We start from the raw sequence: 21,301 nt of genomic DNA, 5'->3' as shown, positions 1-21,301 counted from the left end.
TGGGTTTAAGTGATTCTCCTGCCTCAGCCTCCTGAGTAGCTGGGACTATAGTCGCTGGCTGCCATGCCCAGCTAATTTTTGTATTTTTAGTAGAGATGGGGTTTCACCACGTTGGCCAGGCTGGTCTCAAATTCTTGACCTCAAGTGATCAACCTGCCTTGGCCTCCCAAAGTGCTGGGATTACAGGTGTGAGCCACAGCGCCCAGCCTAGAGTGAAATACTGAAAACCCTCTCATGGTTTTCCAGGCTTCTGAGGGATGAAGTCCAACACCTTAGGCTGGCTTATCAGACGCTGCATAGTCTGGTCCTGCTGACTTTGGCAGGGTTTCTCTCATCACTGGCCCTGTAACACTTCAAGGGACTGCAGTGATGATGCTTCATAGAATATGCAGTATTCTCTTGTACCTGCATGTGGTACCTGTGTACCTACTGCACTCTGTTTAGAATTCCCTTTGCTGCTTGTTTGGCGAACTTCCACTCATCTTTCATGGCTCAGTTCCAATACCATCACCTCTGGGAACCATCTCCTGCCTGCCCCAGGAGGACTGGGACCTCCTTTTCCTGTCCTCTTTTCCTTGAACCTGTATATACTTTTTTTTTTTTTTTTTTTTTGAGACAAGAGTCTCACTCTGTCACCCAGGCTGAAGTGTAGTGGTGATTTTGGCTCACTGCAACCTCCGCCTTCCAGGTTCAAGCAATTCTCCCTGCCTCCTCCTCCCTAGTAGCTGGGATTACAGGCACACACCACCATACTCGGTTAATTTTTGTATTTTTAGTAGAGACGGGGTTTCGCTATGTTGGGCAGTCTGGTCTTGAACTTCTGACCTTAGGTGATCCGCCTGCCTCAGCCTCCCAAAGTGCTGGGATTACAGGCGTGAGCCACCGCAGAGTCTTAAATGGTTGGGTTACAATGAGGATTAGGAAATCTATCAATTATTCAACAGAGAGACAATGAATGGATCAAGGGATTGGGGAGCTCCCTGACATTACAGAACAAATTCAGTATGCAGTATACTGTGAAAGCGAGGCGGAAAAGCAGGTTTTGTTTGCGAGTCTGACTTTAGGATTGCAGGTGAAACACTTGTGTGACCCTGGAGCTGTGTGGCTAAGGTGCTGCGGGGTCACTGGAGAAAGGTCAAGGGACCGTGGCCCAGTTGGCCCGGAGGTGGTTCAGGTCTCCCAGATTCCAGGGCGGCATTATGAGCCACGTGACAGACCTCCCCTGACTGGCTGACAGTGAAGCATAATTGAGAAGATGGCGGACCAGCAAGGACCTCATCAGAATAGGTCTGTACACAGAGCGGCATAGAGAGTGCAGGAGGGTAGTAGACCGGGCGCGGAGGCTCAAACCTGTAATATAAGCACTTTGGAAGGCCGAGGCGGGTGGATCATGAGGTCAGGGGATGGAGACTATCCTGCCCAACACGGCGAAACCCCGTCTCTACTAAAAATACAAAAAAAAATTAGCCGGGCGTTGTGGCGGGCGCCAGTAGTCCCAGCTACTCGGGAGGCTGAGGCAGGAGAATGGCGTGAACCCGGGAGGCGGAGGTTGCAGTGAGCCGAGATCGCGCCACTGCACTCCAGCCTGGGCAACAGAGCAAGAATCTGTCTCAAAAAAAAAAAAAAAAAAAAAGTGCAGGAAGGTAGTGAACAGCAAGGGGAATGCCGACCCTTTCTCCTGTTGGGGCCAAGACAGAGGCGATGTGGGCAGGGGAGAGAGGCCGGGGAATGCGCAGAAGCCGACTCCATCTCTGCATTAATAGTGGACTAGGGGCAGGGCTGGATTTTCGGATGCAGTGTGCAGCTCCCAATAACTAGTTCCATGGGTCCTCTGTGAGCCTAGTTTCCTGGTGGGTACCGAGGGGAGCGCGTCGGAACCGTACGCTCCTTTGAGTGAGGGGAATCCGGGAGGATCCAAGACAGGGGAAACAGGGCCGAGCGGGAAAGGCCTTGAATGGGGGTCGAGACCCGGCCAGGCCCGCTGGACGCGTAGCACGTCTCCTTGGTGACGGGACGCGTAGCCCGGAAGTGGGCGGCCCTTCTGGCGGGGCGGGGCATCTCTGTGACGCTAGGGGCTGGGCCTCGATGGCGAAACCCAAGCGGCTCCCGGGGGGGTTTGAACTGGCCAATGGGCGAGCTGCCGACCGGGTGTCGGAAAAGGAGGCGGAAGCGGGGAGGAGCCGCCGCCAGAGCCAGACTGCATCCGCCGCGGCGTCTCCATGGCACAACCCTGGCCTCCGACTTCAAAGACTACATAAGGCGGCGTTTCTGGGCGCAGCCGTGTCGCTCCTGGTGAGAGGCCGCCGGCAGGCGGGATCCAGCGCCCTCCGGGGCACCGCGGGCGAGACCGTCGTCTTCGCACCTCCGGCGCGGTCGACCCCGCGGGGCCGTCGGGTCCTGGGTTCCCCGCCGCGTCGCGCTCGTCCCCCTCCTGTCAGAACCTGGGCCCCCGCCCCGCCCACCGGCGCGGGGCCTCTCCTCCTCCCGCTAACGGGCGGTCGGCCGCCTCCTTCCTCTCCTGGCTACCACGGTGCTCTGCCCCTCTGCCGCCCGCGGGCAGGGCTTCGCCTTTCTCTCTGTGAGCAGAAACCGGTACCCTCCTGCCTGCTGGTGGGTGGCCGTCCCTTCTCTGCGCCGACAGAGGCTCTCCCTCGCTCTGCTGCCCGTCGGCGGCATCGCCCCGACCGCCTCCTCCTCTCCTCGGGCTTCCACATGGCAGTCACTTGTCCGCCCTCCGTAGGCAGCGCTGTCCCCCGGGTACCGTCTCCGTGTCGCCAGGGCCCTCGCCCGGGGGGGGGGTCCCGCCCGCCCCCTCCCAGCCCGGCGTCTATCCTGCTCAGAACTCTGTTCGGTTTTCCCTCGCGGCGGGGCGCCCGGGGCCCGTGCAACCTCCGCACCTCCCTCCTTTAAACACTATTGGTCCTCTCGGGCACCTGTTCTTCCGGGAACGCCCCTTCTCCTAGGAGACAGTTGTCCGGCCCCGCCCCAGCATCCCCGCGGCTCCCTGCGCGGTTCCGGCCCTCTGGGGCCCACTTGGGGCCGAGCGGTTCTCACCCGCCCTCTCCGCACGTCTGCCGGCGCCTCAGGTTTCCCCCGGTAGCCACCGGCAGTCCTCCGCGTGGGACCCGGGCGCGGTGGTCCTTTCCCTCGCCGTTCTGCCCCATCCCCTCCCCTTCCTCCCCTCTGCCCCCAGGTCGCTCAGCCTCTACTATTTCCCCCTACCTTGGCAGGACAGTTGCTGTGCGACTTGGACAGTAGAGGAGCGCCTCCCAAGTTTTCATCCAACTGCCAACCCCAAAGCTTCCACCCTTCTCCCCTCAGAGAGCACGTTTGATGCCGGGCCCCTTGAGAGGCTCATTGACAAGCCCGCCCCTCTGGGTCCCCCTGAGCAGAGCCTGCTGACCCAATTGCCCACCTTTGCGGCTTTGATGCCTAGCCATGTCTGCCTCATCCTCAGGCGGCTCCCCCAGGTATTGCCGATGTGGGAGGCGCCTGCGCCGGAGGGCAGGGAAAGGTGGCCAGGGGTCCCCAGGGCAGGCTCGCCTGAGGCTTCCAGCTTCCTCATTGTGTTTGCTGAAAGTCTGGACCAAAACGTTTAAAAATCGTTTTTAAAGGGAAGGGGGAACGAAATATATACACAATCCTAGCTCTACCTCCCTCGCTCCTTCCCTCCCCAGATGTCACAGCTTCCTGGAAGCAAACAGGGTCGCTCTTGTTGTCTTTATATAATAGAGTACTAGGGTCAGAGCCTTTTTGAAGGGAGTCGAGGTGTAAATAAATAACATGTAGGAGGTGGATGTGGCAGTTAGCAAGATAATGGAATCCAGGAGGTTTGACAAGAAACCCACTGAGAGATTTCCCAAAGCTATTGGCTTTACATGAACAATGTTCTAAATGATTAGGGAAAAAAGCCTGTCTTCTCAGTTTTGGTATTCCTTGGCTAAAGGATCAGTAGAGGTCTATATATATGTATATATTTTTTCCCCCTCTTTTTAAAATCACGATGTAATACACATACAGCAAAACGCATACCAAAGTGCTCAAGTATTTTTTTCCTTGCATTTTGATGTTGCATTATTTTCCCCAAGTGTTTGTAAAGAGGGCAAGATGATAATTTGGGACCTCCTTGTCTCTGCCCCACCCTCCCTGCCACCCCCTGGTCGCTCAGCCTCTCTGATCTCCCCCCACTTTGGGGGGCCAGGTGCGGTGGCTCATGCCTGTGCAATCCTAGCACTTTGAGAGGCCAAGGTGGGTGGATCACCTGAGGTCAGGAGTTTGAGACCAGCCTGACCAACGTGGTGAAACCCCGTCTTTACTAGAAACATAAAAAATTAGCTGGGCATGGTGGCACACGCCTGTAATCCCAGCTACTCAGGAGGCTGGGGCAGGAGAATTGGAGAATTGCTTGAACCCAGGAGGCAGAGGTTGCAGTGAGCCAAGATTAGGCCACTGCACTCCAGCCTGGGCGACAGAGCGAGACTCTATCTCAAAAAAAAAAAAAAAAAAAAAAAAAAAAAAAAGCAATGAGGTAGATCAGATGGTTATTCCAAGACCCTTCCCATCCTGGAGTTCTTGGATATACTGCTGAAAGATTTTGGAGCAAATAAACTTTTGCTCTCTCTCTCTTTTTTTTTTTTATTTGGCTGTCTTTGCAGATCTGGTGATGGAGCTGTACAGTATATGTGTAAGCAAAGTGAATTACACATGGCATTAAAAAAAAAATCCCCTGCTGCTTAAGAGCTTAAAGGATAGCAAGTGGAATATTTTGGGAAATAGATACTTTTTTATTCTCTTAGGGGAATATTTGAGCCTTAATTTGATGAGTGTGCGTCACAGTGACCTCTCGTGCCTGAGCCTAATGCTCTTTGAAAAATTTTTTTTTCTTTTTTGTTGTTGTTTTGAAACGGGGTCTCCCTCTGCCACCTAGGCTGGAGTGCAGTGGCGTGGTTACGGCTCACTGCAGCCTCCACCTCCCAGGCTTAATTGATTCTCCCACCTCAGGCTCCCGAGTAGCTGGGACTACAGACAAACACCACCACGCCCAGCTAATTTTTGTACGTTTTGTAGAGATGGGGTCTTGCCATGTTGCCCAGGCTGGTCTCAAACTCCTGGGCTCAAGCAATCTGCCTGCCTTGGCCTCCAAAAGTGCTGGGATTATAGGCATGAGACATGGCTTGTGGCCACTAATGCTCTATTTTTGTCATTCACTCACTGCATCTTTCTCCAGGGCCGTCTCTGCTCCAGGCACTGTCCTGGGTGCTTCTACCCTTGGCCAAACCAGCGCCTTGGCTGCTGTTCATGTGCTGCTTGCTTTTTGTCATCTGGCAGGATGTCAGCTAGGCTTTTCAGCAAGGGTCATAATACATGTGATGTGACGATATGTTAAAAGTCCAGCCTGCAAATGCCTGTCACCCTATGTCCATCCCACTGCTGGGCACACCACGCACATCTGGTGCTCATCTCAGGGGAGTGAAGGAATTCCAGGCTGGTTTTCCTAGCCATGAACATGTTAGCTACCGTAGTCAGTGTGTAATTTCATGAGATCTGAAATATAAGATTGTCCTAGTTTTCTGCTTACAATCTGGTTCTTGTGCCTGGGTGCAGGTTTCCATCGTGTGGGAAGAACGGAGTAACGAGTCTCACGCAGAAAAAGGTCTTGAGAGCACCTTGTGGCGCACCCAGTGTAACTGTGACGGTAGGTGATGCACTCACGTAGCAGCCCTCTTTGGTCACCTTGCTAAAAATGCTTTTGCACACCGTTTCTAGGAGGTGCCTTACCCTGCTGGGCACCATCGCCGCCCAGTTGCTCTGCTAGGTGCTGTTGTGCATACCCTGCTGATTTTTAATTATGATCATCATTTTTGCCTGTGGTAAGGCTGCCGGGTGTGAGGAAATTGTCTTAGACTTATTCTTCCAGCCAAATCCTAAAATCTTGAGATTTTTAAAATAAAGGAAAAGAAAAAGAAGAGAAAAAAAAAGTTTAAAGAATGAGGGGAAGGATAAGAGCTGGTGGTGGTTGAGGGGTTTGTAGCTGCGGTTCTGCCTTGCTCATGTTTTCTTTAGAATCTAGACAACCTTCTCATCCTTAGGATTTCCTCCAGCTTTCTGTTTTCCTGTTCTTTGATCTGCCTGCTCTCTGATTTATTCTGCACCCTGAGCATTTTGTGTTTCCCATGCCAATCTGCATGCCCAGTTGAGATCACTGTGTAGAAGGATCCGCCTGCTTTCCGCTGTGCTTCACTAAATCCAAGGAGGAGCTGTGCATTCCAGCAGGTTTAGAGGAGATCCAGCCCTAAGGACCCTGGGGCCGGCGTCTGGGATCTGTTCTAGAACGGGTGGGTCTTGCAGACCCTCTCTTGAGTGGACCAGAATCTCCCTTGTGGTCTTCTGCTGGGATCTCTGCAGGAGCCTGCTGAATGATACTCCCGCCTTACTCCCTGCCTGCATGCCAGTAGTTGGTAGCTGTCCTGCTCGCTTGGTGGCTAGGCTTTTTGGTGGCCCCCAGAGGCTGTGAGCTCTGTTTTTATGCCGTTTGCTCATCCACAGATCAACCATTTTTGTGTTGTCCTCCCCCACCTGCCAGAAGCCAACCATGAAGGACCGCTCTTCAACTCCCCCCTTACATGTTCACGTGGATGAGAACACCCCTGTCCACGTCCACATAAAAAAACTCCCGAAACCATCAGCGACCAGCAGCCAGGTAGGAGCATGCCAGTGGGGCGAGGTAGTAGCTGTGGATCTGAGTGATCCTGCTAAGCCCAGCCTCCTCGCACTCTGACTCCAAAGGTTTGGGAGACAAACACACTCTTTCGGAGGCCGGTTTCCTGGTTAGAAGGTAGGCAGGCCTGTCATCCAGGAGCAGCAGCAGTAACATTAGTCAGAAGAGGCACTCTGCCAGTCGGAGAGGGATGTCGCTAGCGTGGCACCGTGGCCAGCTGGGTGTGGAAGTGACCCTGGGTTTGTCCCTTTCCACAGAAATCTCACAAGCGAGGAATGAAAGGGGACACTGTGAATGTGCGGCGGAGTGTCCGGGTGAAAACCAAGGTACCTTGGATGCCCCCTGGAAAATCATCTGCCCGGCCTGTGGGATGCAAGTGGGAGGTAGGCTCACCCTTGCCCAGGCTTTTCTTCTCGGACTGCTCAGATCCTAGCAGGCCTCAGCCTCGGTATGATTCAGGGTCAGCTATAGCTACTGGAATGTCCTAACAGACCCCATTTACTGAGGGCCTTGCTAAACCCTGAAACTGTGTGAATCTTCTTGAGTTCTTATGATACTGCTGTGTGGAAAGTCCTGCTGTCCAAAGGCAGAGATTAGGAACCAGACCTCAGAGAGAAGTGATTTTCCCAGAGTCACAGAGAAGGTAGCAGAGCTGGAGTTAAGATTCATTCTAGAGGCAGTACTCTTAGCCTCTCTGCTTTGCTTTTGAGGAGCCACATCACATGTATTTTCTTTTCTTTTCTTTTCTTTCTTTTATTTTTGAGACAGAGCCTTGCTCTGTTGCCCAGGCTGGAGTGCAGTGGCATGATCTTGGCTCACTGCAACCTCTACCTCCCAGGTTCAAGTGATTCTCCTGCCTCAGCCTCCCTGGCAGCTGGGACTACAGGCGCCCGCCACCACTTCCGTCTGATTTTTTTATTTTTAGTAGAGATGGGGTTTCACCGTGTTGGCCAGGCTGGTCTCGAACTCCTGACCTCAGGTGATCCGCCCGCCTCGGCCTCCCAAAGTGTTGGGATTACAGGCGTGAGCCACCGCAGCCAGCCTATTTTTCTTATAGTTTATTACATTAGAAATCTTTCATACCAGCAGTGAAAAGAAAAAAAAAATAGAAATGAAAAACAAAAGTAACTCCTTGAAGTTTATAGTCATACCTCATAAAACTATGTCAAAACTGACTCATTGATTTACCAGACAAAGGAGACTCCTTTCCCTTAGAGACAAAGGGAGTATGGGGCCTTCTTAGGATTAAATGGAAACTGCTCTGACCAGTACAATAAATTACAAGGATTGAAATTAGAATGCTGCCTTACATTTTTTACTACATATACTTCACTAATAATCAGTGAAATGTGAATTAAAAGCCGCAGTATTTTTTTTTTTAAACAAAAAGAGCTTTTTTCTTGAATGGAAAAAGTTTAAAAAATGACAACTATCTCCTGCCATCAAGCATATGGGATACCAATGAATCTTTTTTTTTTTTTTTTTTTCCCGAAATGGAGTTTCGCTCTTGTTGCCCTTGCCCAGACTGGAGTGCAGTGGTGCGATCTCGGCTCACCACAACCTCCGCCTCCTGGGTCAAGCGATTCTCCTGCCTCAGCCTGCTGAGTAGCTAGGATTACAGGCATGCACCACCATCCCGGCTAGTTTTGTATTTTTAGTAGAGATGGGGTTTGTCCATGTTGGTCAGGCTGGTCTCGAACTCCCGACCTCAGGCGATCAGCCCACCTCAGCCTCCCAAAGTGCTGGGATTACAGGTGTGAGCCACTGCACCCGGCCCGAATCTTTTAAAACGTTTTTTATAGGACTGTGAACCTGATTCAGCTGTTCTGGAGTCAGTTTGGCAGCACTTGTCTAAACATTGATTCTGTAATTTTTCGTCTAGGAAGTTGTCCTAAAAACATCATAGAAGAGTTCAGGGATTTTTTTTTTTTTTTTTTTTATTGAGACGGAGTCTCGCTCTGTCACCCAGGCTAGAGTGCAGTGGTGCAATCTCGGCCCACTGCAAGCTCCGCCTCCCGGGTTCACACCATTCTTCTGCCTCAGCCTCCCGAGTAGCTGGGACTATAGGTGCCCGCCACCACGCCCGGCTAATTTTTTATGGTAGAGACGGGGTTTCACCGTGTTAGCCAGGATGGTCTTGATCTCCTGACCTCATGATCCGCCCACCTCAGCCTCCCAAAGTGCTGGGATTTTTTGTAGATTTTTTGCTATAGCATTGTTTGTAACAGAAAAATTGGAAGCAACCTAAATGTCCATCAGGAGAGTGTTGGTTAAATTATAATACATCTGGCTGGGCGTGGTGGGCTCACACCTGTAATCCCAACACTTTTAGGAGGCCCAGGAGGGAGGATCGCTTGGGCCCAGGAGTTTGAGATCAGCCTGGGCAACATAGTGAGATCCTATCTCTACAAAAAATAAAAAACTAGTTGGGCGTGGTGGCATGCGCTTGTAGTTCCAGCTACTCAGAAGGCTGAGGTGGGAGGATCGCTTGAGCCAGGGAGGTTAAGGCTGCAGTGAGCCATGATCATGCCACTGCATAGCCTGTGTGACACAGTGAGACCCTGTCTCAAACAAAACAAAACAAAAGAGAAATATGATACATCCATACAATGGAATACCATGCAGCCTTGCAAAGACTGAGGTAGAGGCTGGTTGCCGTGGCTTATACCTGTGATCCCAGCACTTTGGGAGGCCAAGGCAGGAGGATCACTTGAGCCCAGGAGTTCAAGACCAGCCTGGGCAACACGACGAGACCCTGCCTCTACAAAAGATAAAAAATTAGCTGGGTGCAGTGGTACGCACTTGTAGTCCTAGTTACTTGGAGGGGAGGTTGAGATTTCAGTAAGCTGTGATTATGTCACTGCACTGCAGCCTGGGTTACAGAAAAGGACTCTGTCTCAAAAACAAAAAGATTGAGACAGATATTTATGCATGATAATGAAGCATGGAGATGCACAACATATAACATTTGGCTGGCCCTATTTGTGCAGAAAATGGGCATCTGTGTCCATGTATAAATGCATATGTTTGTATGTGCAGAACGTTTTCTGGGAGAATATGTTTATATCTACAGAACGTTTTCTAGGAGAATATGCAAGTAGTGGTAAGCAGTGATTGCCTCTGAGGTATGGCAAGGTTTAATGCTTTATTTTTATTTATTTATTTACTTTTTGAGAAAGAGTCTCGTTTTGTCACCCAAGCTGGAGTGCAGTGACGCAATCTCGGCTCACTGCAACCTCCACCTCCTGGGTACAAGCGATTTTCCTGCCTCAGCCTCCCGAGTAGCTGGGATTACAGGCATGCACCACCACACCTGGCTAATTTTTGTATTTTTAGTAGAGACGGGGTTTTGCTATGTTGGCCAGGCTGGTCTCGAACTCCTGACCTCAAGTAACCCGCCCACCTCAGCCTCCCAAAGTGCTGGGATAACAGGTGTGAGCCACCACCACGCACAGCCAAAAATGCCTTTTTTTTTTTTTTTTTTTTGACACGGAGTCTTGCTCTGTCATCTAGTCTGGAGTGCAATGGTGCAATCTCAGCTCACTGCAACCTCCACTTCCCGGGTTCAAGCAATTCTTCTGCCTCAGCCTCCCGAGTAACTGGGACTACAGGTGTGCACCACCACGCCTGGCTAATTTTTGTATTTTTAATAGAGACGGGGTTTCACCATATTGGCCAGGCTGGTCTCGAACTCTTGATCTCGTGATCCGCCCGCCTTGGCCTCCCAAAGTGCTGGGATTACAGGCGTGAGCCACTGTGCCCAGCCCAAAAATGCCTTTTAAAAAAATAAAAAGCCTTGGTAGTTTTGGTTTTTTTGTTTTTGGTTTTTTGAGACGGTGTCTTGTTCTGTTGCCCAGGCTAGAGTTCAGTGGCATGATCTCGGCTCACTGCAACCTCCACCTCGCAGGTTCAAGTGATCCTCCTGCCTCAGCCTCTGAGTTAGCTGGGACTCAGGCATGCACCACCACACCTAGCTAGTTTTTGTATTTTTAATAGAGATGGAGTTTCACCATGTTTGCCAGGCTGGTCTTGAACTCCTGACCTCAAGTGATCTGCTCGCCTCGGCCTCCCAAAGTGCTGGTATTACAGGCGTGAGCCACTGTGCCTGGCCTCCTTGGTAGTTTTCAAAGTACACATCACAGAGATGCTGCTATGAAAAATTTTCCTGTTGACATGGGTTGCTAGGGGTAATAATCCCCTCTGGAAAGCATAATGCCACTTCCAGCCCCATTGCCAAATCCTAGAGATGGAAGGTCCCAGAGAGGTGATCTGCCCAGGTTCTCTCAGCACCTGAAACAGTAGCTGTCTTTTCTGCTTTCATTCTTGTGTCTGCCCCTTTCCACTTGCCAGTGGCTTCCTGTGGCCCTGAGAGGCCCTAACTCAACCCTGTCCTTCATGGACGGAAGGGGAACAGCCCCTGGAGGTGGAAGTTTGAGGAAGATATGGAAATGAAGACCAAAAGCTGCTGTATGCATGTGGGGTTCTTGTTTGATATCTTACAACTCCTGGAATATAAGATCAGCTTTGGGAGAAAGAAGGTCTAGGTTTTTTTCTTGCCTCTATTGCTAAAAGTGATCAGCCGGGCGCGGTGGCTCACGCCTGTAATCTCAGCACGTTGGGAGGCCAAGGCAGGTGGATCATGAGGTCAAGAGATTGAGACCATCCTGGCCAACGTGGTGAAACCCCATCTCAACTAAAAATACAAAAATTAGCTGGGCATGGTGGCACGCTCCTGTAGTCCCAGCCATTTGGGAGGCTGAGGCAGGAGAATTGCTTGAACCCTGGAGGCGGAGGTTGCAGTGAGCTGAGATTGCGCCACTGCACTCCAGCCTGGTGACAGAGCGAGACTCCGTCTCAAAAAAAAAAAAAAAAAAGTGATCTATTTTTATTTAGGGAAATTTGAAAATACAGAAAAATAATCAGCTACTCAATTCTGGCTTCTATTAAGTTTCAAAATTTCTTGTTGAAAAGTACAGGCCCAGGAGCAATGGCTCACTCCTGTAATCCCAGCACTTTGGGAGGCCGAGGCAGGCAAATCAACTGAGGTCAGGAGTTTGAGACCAGCCTAGCCAACATGGCGAAACCCCGTCTCTACTAAAAATACAAAAATTACCCTGGCGTGGTGGTCGCGCCACTAATATCAGCTACACAGAAGGCTGAGACAGGAGAATTGCTTAAGCCCATGAGGCGGAGGTTGCAGGGAGCCAAGATCGCGCCCCTGCACTGCAGCCTGGGCAACAAAGCGAGTCTCCATCTCAAAAAAAAACAAAAAACAAAAAAAACGGAAAAGAAAAACGAAAAGAGGACTGGCCGGGCCTGGTGTCTCACGCCTGTAATCCCAGCACTTTGGGAGGCTAAGGCAGGCGGTTCACCTGAGCTCAGGAGTTGGAGACCAGCTTGGACAATGTGACGAAACCGTATCTCTACCAAAAATACAAAAAATTAGCCCAGTGTGGTGGTGTGCACTTGTGGTCCCAGCTACTTGGGAGGCTGAGGTGTAAGGATCGGTTGAGCCTGGGAGGCAGAGGTTGCAGTGAACCAAAGTTGTGCTACTGCACTCCAGGCTGCTTGACAGAGACCCCATCTCAAAAAAAAAAAAAAATGGAAAAGTGCAGGGATGTACACCCATCAGAAGTGTATTGCTCCATGAATTTTCACAAGCTGAAGGTACCTGTGTAACGATCACCCAGCATCCTAGAAGCTGCCCCTGGCTTTTGTCTATGTCACTCCCTCCCCATCACAAGGAGTAACTAGTCACACTTTCTCATATATATATATATATATATTTGTCATTTTAAAAAATATATAGTCATGTGGCCGGGCGTGGTGGCTCACGCCTGTAATCCCAACACTTTGGGAGGCCGAGGCAGGCGGATCACAAGGTCAGGAGATCGAGACCATCCTGGCTAACACGGTGAAACCCCGTCTCTACTAAAAGTACAAAAAATTAGCCGGGCATGGTGGCGGGCACCTGTAGTCTCAGCTACTCGGGAGGCTGAGGCAGGAGAATGGCGTGAACCTGGGAGGCGGAGCTTGCAGTGAGCCGAGATTGCACCACTGCACTCCAGCCTGGGTGACAGAGCGAGACTCCATCTCAATTAAAAAAAAAAAAAAAAAAAAAAAAATATATATATATATATATATATATATATGTAGTCATGTATCAATTAACAATGGGGATATATTCTGAGAAACATGTTGTTAGGCACTTTCATCACTGTGCAAACATCATGGAGTGTACTTACACAAACCGAGATTGGTAGAGCCTGCTACACACCTGGGCTGTATGGTATAGCCTATTGCTCCTAGTCTACAGACCTCTACAGCATGATGCCGTACAGAATACTGTAGGCAACTAACACAATGGTAAGTATTTGCATATTGAAACGTAGTAAATATAGAAAAGGTACGGTAAAAATACAGTGTTTTGGGACCACTGTCATATATGCAGTCCATTGCTGACTGAAATGTTACGTGGCACATGACTGTTTATACATTTTCCTATTTTTGTCATTTTAAGTATTAAAAGTAACTTCTTTTCTTCTAAAAGTAATATATATACCTGGATGTGGTGGCTCATACCTGAAATCCCAGCACTTTGGGAGGCCAAGGCGGGCTTATCACCTGAGGTCAGGAGTTCAAGACCAGCCTGGCCAACATGGTGAAACCCCGCCTCTACTAAAAATACAAAAATCAGCTGGGCATGGTGGTAGGTGCCTGTTATCCCAGCTAGTCGGGAGGCTGAGGCAGGAGAATTGCTTGAACCTGGGAGGCTGAGGTTGCAGTGAGCTGAGATGGCACTACTGCACTCCAGCCTAGGCGATGGAGTGAGACCCTGTCTCAAAAAAAAAAAAAAAAAAGCAAAGTGTTTACAGCTTTGCATAAAGTTTCCTGAAGCATATATGCATTTTAAAATATTTAAAAAAAAATTAAAAAGCTGAGACTACAGGCACCTGCTACCACGCCCGGCTAATTTTTTTGTATTTTTAGTAGACACGGGGTTTCACTGTCTCGATCTCCTGACCTCGTGATCCGCCCGCCTTGGCCTCCCAAAGTGCTGGGATTACAGGCATGAGCCACCGCTCCTGGCCCTAAAATATTTTTTATACTGACGTATTTAAAAAGTATTGTATTTTTTTAATACAATACTTTCCAGGTATTGTACCATGTGCATTTATAATATTTTTCTACATCATCAAAATAACTGATTACTCCTAAGAGCATTTCTTAATATCATACAATATCTGGTCCTTTTTCAAATTTACCCACTTGTTTCTACAATACCTTTTCAGCAGATTCATCTACCTTTGTAACTAATCCACTATCAGCTATTCATATTCATTTAAAAGACTTTTGACATATTTCATTTCTACCCTAGGTATAAAAAAATGTACTGCCCTAAACTTTTGCCAACTTTGGGTATTATTAATGTTTTTGCTGATTTGTTATATTATTTCTTTATGAGTATTGTTATTTTTAGACACAGGGTTTCACTCTGTCACCCAGGCTGGCATGCAGTGGTGCTGTCATAGCTCACTGCAGCCTTGAACTCCTGGACTCAAGGAATCCCCTGCCTCAGCCTCCTGATTAGTTGAGATCACAGGCATGTGCCACTACACCCACCTGATTTTTTTTTTTTAGAAGGAGTTTCGTCCTCTTGCCCAGGCTGGAGTGCAATGGCGCGATCTTGGCTCACTGCAACCTCCACCTCCCGGGTTCAAGCGATCCTCCAGCCTTAGCCTCCTGAATAGCTGAGATTACAGGCATGCACCACCATGTCCAGCTAATTTTGTATTTTTAGTAGAGACGGGGTTTCACCGTGTTGGTCAGGCTGGTCTCAAACTCCTGACCTCTGGTCATCCACCCGCCTCGGCCTCCCAAAGCGCTGGGATTGCAGGTGTGAGCCACCGTGCCCAGTGCTAGCTAATTCTTTTACTTTTATAGAGACAAGGTCTCGCTATGTTGCTGAGGTTGGTTTTGACTTCCCGCCTCGGCCTCCCAATATACTGGTTTTACAGGGTATCCAGCCTATGTTCTTTATTTTAAACTTAACATTGTAGCCCAAGCTTTTAATTTTGATGTTGGGAATTCTCCAAAACCATCGTTTAAACATGGATAGGTAATGTTCCATCACGAGGGTTCAGAGTATGTTCTTCCTGGGGTCCCCGAGTTAGCTGTTACAGCTTTTCCCGTCTAATCAGTAAATAAGCCTCCAGTGGTGGAACTTGTGGTCAAGGTTCTGCCTTCTGAGTTCATGTGTTTCTCCCTCCTCTACATCAGAATCCACCTCATTGCCTGGAGATCACGCCACCATCTTCAGAAAAGCTGGTCTCAGTGTTGCGGTTAAGTGACCTCTCTACAGAAGATGATGACTCAGGTCACTGTAAAATGAACCGTTATGATAAGAAGATTGATAGTCTAATGAATGCGGTTGGTTGTCTGAAGTCTGAGGTGAGGGAGGTAGGGGGCTGGGATAGCTACTACCCTGAGGATGTGCAGGAGCACCCAGGTGGATTTCCTGCCTGGTCCCTCAGCCTGCGTCTGTAGGCCTTCAGGCCTCCTCTGCAGGGTTGCCCCGGGCTTCAGTTGCCTGCCCCGGGAGGTAGCTGGGGCAGCATGGGATCCCATCCCACCAACAAGGGCCCTCTCTATTGAGCACGTAGCTGTCCTGGTGCTCCACATGGTAGTCCAATTTGAATTTTTACAACAGCATGTGAAGCCAGTGGTGTTACTGTCCTCATTACAGAGATGAAATACCTAGGAAACTAGGGTCTATGCCTTCCGCTTTATATAAGGTTTAACAAAAACAGGCCGGGCATGGTGGCTCACGCCTGTAATCCCAGCACTTTGGGAGGCGGATCCCCTGAGGTCAGGAGTTCGAGACCAGCCTGACCAACACGGTGAAACCCTGTCTCTACTAAAAAACAAAAATTAGCCATGCGTGGTGGCGTGCACCTGTAGTCTCAGCTGCTCAGGAGGCTGAGGTGGTAGAATTGCTTGAACCCAGGAGCCAGAGGTTGCAGTGAGCTGAGATTGTGCCATTGCACTGTAGCCTGGGCGACAGAGAGAGACTCTGTCTCAAAAAAAAAAAAAAAAAAAAAAAAAAAAAAAAAAAAAAAATTATATATATATATATATATATATATATATAAATAAATAAATTAACAAAAACAAAGCCCCAAAGAGCCCAAGGAAGTTTGTCCTCAGTTGCTGTGCTGTCTCTTGGGGTGGGATGTGACAATGGAATTGGAAATAGAACCTGGAAGTCCAAGGTCCCCAACTAGGAAATTGGCAGAGTTGTCATTAAAATCCAGGCCTCAGGCTTGGATTGCTATGTCAGCCTATGTCTTCACTGCTAACACGACCTGTGTCTTTAATCCTCCACCCTGTACTCGAGGTCCAGGGAACCTCCTGGAGAACCTAGGGCTGGCTGCCTAGAATAGGCCCTTCTTGGCCAGGCGCAGTGGCTCATGCCTATAATCCTAGCACTTTGGGAGACTGAGGAGGGCAGATCACTTGAGGTCAGGAGTTCAAGACCAGCCTGGCCAACATGGTGAAACCCCATCTCTACTAAAAATACAAAAATTTGCCAGGCACACGCCTGTAATCCCAGCTACTTGGGAGGCTGAGGCAGAAAAATCACTTGAACCCAGGAGGCAGAGGTTGCAGTGAGCTGAGATCGTACCGCTGCACTCCAGCCTGGATGACAGAGTGAGACCCTGTTTCAAAAGAAAAAAAAAAAAAGCCCTTCTTCCCCTATAACTCAAAGTGCAAGAGCCTTTTTGTGACATCTCTCCTCCTATGGTGTGCCAGCCAAACCACGGTTTGCAACCTGGCTTCGTTCCCAACCCACAAGTCACTGGGGCTCTCTGTACTGAGTTTCCTCATCTACAAAAAGAGAATCAGCATCTCCCAGGAGAGTCAGTCTTCATGGCAGTTAACTGAGATTGCACCCATAAGGCCCTGGCATGCAGCCTGTGTAGTTCTCAATTGGAAGGCCCCTTATTTTTTTGTTTTTTTTTTTTTTTTTGAGATGGAGTCTTGCTCTTGTCGCCCAGGCTGGAGTGCAGTGGGCACGATCTCGGCTCACTGCAACCTCTGGCTCCTGGGTTCAGGCGATTCTCTCCTGCTTCAGCTTCCAGAGTAGCTGGGATCACAGGCATGTGCCACCACATCTGGCTAATTTTTGTATTTTCAGTAGAGATGGGGTTTCACCATGTTGGTCAGGCTGGTCTCGAACTCCTGACCTCAAGTGACCTACCCACCTTGGCCTCCCAAAGTGCTGGGATTACAGGCGTGAGCCACCACGCCTGGCCGGGGCCTTATTTTGGTTCAAAGCATTGAGCCTAGCAATGTGGCATAGAGGAAGGACCTCCCTTCAGTGGCCCCTGCCTGGGTCCTCCTGCACAGGTCAAGATGCAAAAAGGTGAGCGCCAGATGGCCAAAAGGTTCCTGGAGGAACGGAAGGAAGAGCTGGAGGAGGTGGCCCACGAACTGGCCGAGACTGAGCACGAGAACACGGTGTTGAGGCACAACATTGAGCGCATGAAGGAGGAGAAGGACTTCACCATGTAAGGTGGCTCCTGCCCTGTCCCCGCTGATCTATTCCTCCCTGCCAGGCTGCCCTGAGCCCTGGGCAATAATGGAAAGCAATGTAGGAGGTGGGCACAGGCACTGTGCCTGTGCCCTGGAGCCTGTTCAACAGTCACACAATTAATTACAGTTAATTACCTGGTTGTGCTTATGATTTGTACTATGAGGGAAAGGGAGGACCCCGTGGATTGTGGTGTGGGACTGGGTAGCAGGGAACTGTTTCTGGAACAAGTGATATTTAAGGGGTGTCCTGCAGGATGGTTAAGCATTCGGCAGGTGGGTGCTAGGGAAGAAAGCACGCTACTCAGTGGGAACATCTTATGCGAAGGCCCCAAGGTGGGAAGGTGTTTGTAGCTGAGAAATGGAAGGCAGGCCAGAGTGGGTGGGCAGAGGATAAGGGGGCCACATAGGTTGGCAGGGGGCTGGCTTTCAGCAGCCACTTTGAGGCATTTGCATTGAGGGCATTTGGAAGCCATGGAAAGGATTTATTTTATTTAATTAATTTATTTGGCCGGGCGTGGTGGCTCACGCCTGTAATACCAGCCCTTTGGGAGGCCAAGGTGGGCAAATCACAAGGTCAGGAGTTCGAGACCAGCCTGGCCAACATGGTGAAACCCTGTCTCTACTAAAAATACAAAAACTAAGCCGGGCGTCGTGGCGGGCGCCTATAATCCTAGCTACTCTGGAGGCTGAGGCAGGAGAACTGCTTGATCCTGGGAGGCATCTCAAACTTTTTGAGATGGAGTCTCGCTCTGTCATCCAGGCTGGAGTGCAGTGGCGTGATCCTGGCTCACTGCAATCTCCGCCTCCTTGACTAAAGTAATCCTCCTGCCTCAGCCTCCCAAGTAGCTGGAATTACAGGTGCCCACTACCATGCCCGGCTAACTTTTGTATTTTTAGTAGAGATGGGGTTTTACCTGTTGGCCAGGCTGCTCTCGATAACACCTGATCTCAAGTGATCTGCCCGCCTCGGCTTCCCAAAGTGCTGGGATTACAGGCATTAGCCACTGTATCCAGCCTACAGCCATGGAAAAGTTTTAAAAGCAGGGAGGTGGCCTGACTAGCCTTGGCTGCAGCGTAGAGAAGAGGTAGAAGGGCTCAAAATCGTATCTGAAGATGGTGGGTAGGAGGGCGTGACAGTGGAGGGGGGCAGTGCAGATATGACAATGGTGGCTGTTTGAGAGAAACAGGGCCACAGGTAGCTAATGTCTCCTGGTGTGGAGGCCCTGGTCTGGTGCCCAGGCAGATGTAACTTCTGGCCCTGGTCCTTTCTGAAGGCCACCCAGGCCAGAAGGGCTGTCCCTGCCCCCTCCCCCACTTTCCCTGACCAGAGGTGAGCCCCCTAGGGCATTGTGAGGCAAGCCTTGGATCTCTGGGATGCGGGGGCCTGGGAGGGCTCACAGAGCCCTGTCTTTCTGGCCCCAGACTTCAGAAGAAACACCTACAACAGGAGAAGGAGTGCCTCATGTCCAAGCTGGTGGAGGCGGAAATGGATGGGGCTGCGGCTGCCAAGCAGGTCATGGCCTTGAAGGATACCATCGGGAAGCTGAAAACGGTAGGTGGCAGGTGGCAGGACCCCAGCCATGGAACTGGCCCAGGGAGGGGGCAGCTGCAGGCTGGGCAGGGTCTTTACGCGTCATCAGGCAGACTTTATGACATCTTCAGGCTGGGGGAGGGCATGCTTAACTAGGCCCCCACCCACCACTCTCTCTTCCCAGTCCTTGACCCTTGAAGATGACCTCTGGTCACCAGGGCCTATGAGGAGACCTCATCATGGGTCACCTGGGATCACAGTGAGTCAAGGCATGTGGTTGATTCCTGCAAGTATCAGCCACCAGGTCTTGTCATCCTCCTTTGCTTCCTCCAGGAAGTCTGCCCTGACTGTGCTCACCCACACTGAGCCTTCCCACCCCTTTCTCCACCTTTGCTCGGAGCAGGCTTAGCTCCTGCTTGTCCCTTTAGGTCCACCGCTTCCAGGAAACCTGCCCTTGATCACCTTGGCACTGTACACAGCCTGGTTCTCCTTGTCTGGGCTTTCTGGCACCAGACCTCTTGAGTGCCCATGGGGCCTGCTTCTTCCCTTCTCCCCCTGCATCTGTAAGACTGGCTACTTGTCTTCCAGGAGAAACAAATGACCTGCACGGACATCAACACCCTGACAAGGCAGAAGGAACTTCTCCTGCAGAAGCTGAGCACATTTGAGGAGACCAACCGCACCCTCCGAGACCTCCTGAGGGAACAGCACTGCAAAGAGGTGAGCTTGGGGCCTGGCTCTTTCCCTCCAGCTCTGCATGCCCATCCTCTCTGAGCCTTTCTCCTTGTCTGTAAAAAGAAAATAAGATTGGTGCCCGACCTGAGAGGGCCTTAGAGAGATGTAATGAAATTGTTCACATGAAGTGCTCAGCATCCAGTAGACAAGTACCATCTTAGATGCTGTTGAATCCAAGCCAGGCAGCACCGGAACGACCTTGAAAGTCAGGAGAGGGGCAGTGGGGAGTCAGGGAGGGGTTCAGCCCAGGGCAAAGAAAAGAGAGTTCCAGACCTGAGCTTTTTGTTCAGTAAGAGAATGATTAATGGCTGGCAGACACAAATCGTGTGGTCTCATTTTGTTTTCTTAAAATATGTTCTCTGAGGGTGGGCATGGTGGATCACTTGAGGTCAGGAGTTCGAGAACAGCCTGGCCAACATAGTGAAACTCCGTCTCTACTAAAAATACAAAAATTAGGCTGAGCGCGGTGGATCATGCCTGTAATCCCAGCACTTTGGGAGGCCGAGGAGGGTGGATCACGAGGTCAGAAGTTCGAGACCAGCCTCGCCAACAGAGTGAAACTCCATCTACTAAAAAAATACAAAAATTAGCCAGGTGTGGTGGCGTGCGCCTGTAATCCCAGCTACTCTGGAGGTTGAGGCAGGAGAATTGCTTGAACCTGGGAGGCGGAGGTTGCAGTGAGCTGAGATCGCGCCACTGCACTCCAGCCTGGGTGACAGAGCGAGATTCCATCTTGGGGAAAAAAAAAAATTAGTCAGCCAGGTGTGGTGGCAGGCACCAGTAATCTCAGCTCCTCAGGAGGCTGAGGCAGGGGAATTGTTTGAACCCAGGAGGCAGAGGTTGCGGTGAGCTGAGATTGTGCCACTGCACTCCAGCCTGAGCGACAGAGTGAGACTCCATCTAAAAAAAAAAAAAAAACATGTCTGGGCCGGATGCGGTGGCTCATGCCTGTAATCCCAGCCTTTGGGAGGCCGAGGTGGGCGGATCACCTGAGGTCAGGAGTTCGAGACCTGCTTGGCCAACGTGGTGAAACCCCATCTCTACTTGAAAAATACAAAAATGAGCCTGGCCTGGTGGCAGGTGCCTGTAATCCCAGCTACTCAGGAGGCTAAGGCAGGAGAATCACTTGAACCTGGGAGGCGGAGGTTGTAGTGAGCCGAGATTGTGCCATTGCACTCCAGCCTGGGGAACAAGAGCGAGACTTCGTCTGGAAAAAAAAAAAAAAGTTGTCTGAACTTTATATGTTAGCAAATATAGTCGACCCTCTGTATCTGTGGGTTCTGCATTCGTGGATTCAGCCAACCTTGGATTGAAGATATTTGGAAAAAATTACATATTTACTGAACACGTATAGACTGTTTTTCTTGATATTATCCCCTGAATCATATAACAACTATTTACATAGCATTTACCTTGTATGAGGTATTATAAATAATCTAGAGATGATTTAAAGTATATGGGAGGAGGTACATAAGTATATACAAATACTGTGCCATTTTATATCAGGGACTTGAGCATCTTTGGATTTTGGTATCCACAGAATGTCCTGGAACCAGTCCTCCATGAATACCAAGGGATGACTGTATTTCTTTTTTTATTTTGATAGTCAAATAAAAATTAATGATGTACAACATGTTTTGACATACGTACACAATGTAGAATGGCTAAGTCAAGTTAATCAACATATGCATTGCCTCACATACTAAGATATTTGTGGTGAA

The 21,301-nt window shown here is 50.0% G+C and overlaps 1 protein-coding gene across 1 annotated transcript in view; it reads left to right on the top strand.

The window, feature by feature from the left end:
- Window positions 1-2,056: 2,056 nt before the first annotated feature.
- Window positions 2,057-21,301, top strand: part of ODF2 (outer dense fiber of sperm tails 2) — a 44,716-nt gene continuing 25,471 nt past the window's right edge. Inside the window, 8 exon segments of the mRNA XM_024345906.2 lie at window positions 2,057-2,292; window positions 5,605-5,695; window positions 6,584-6,700; window positions 6,976-7,044; window positions 14,999-15,169; window positions 17,129-17,289; window positions 18,737-18,866; window positions 19,434-19,565. Of these exon segments, the coding sequence (XP_024201674.1) occupies window positions 2,129-2,292; window positions 5,605-5,695; window positions 6,584-6,700; window positions 6,976-7,044; window positions 14,999-15,169; window positions 17,129-17,289; window positions 18,737-18,866; window positions 19,434-19,565 (1,035 nt within the window). The 5' untranslated portion in view covers window positions 2,057-2,128.

Source organism: Pan troglodytes, chromosome 11 (genome assembly GCF_028858775.2).
Source record: "Pan troglodytes isolate AG18354 chromosome 11, NHGRI_mPanTro3-v2.0_pri, whole genome shotgun sequence".
Lineage (NCBI taxonomy): Eukaryota > Metazoa > Chordata > Mammalia > Primates > Hominidae > Pan > Pan troglodytes.
The sequence above is the reverse complement of the archived record's forward strand: the minus strand, read 5'-3'. Positions and strand labels throughout refer to the sequence as shown.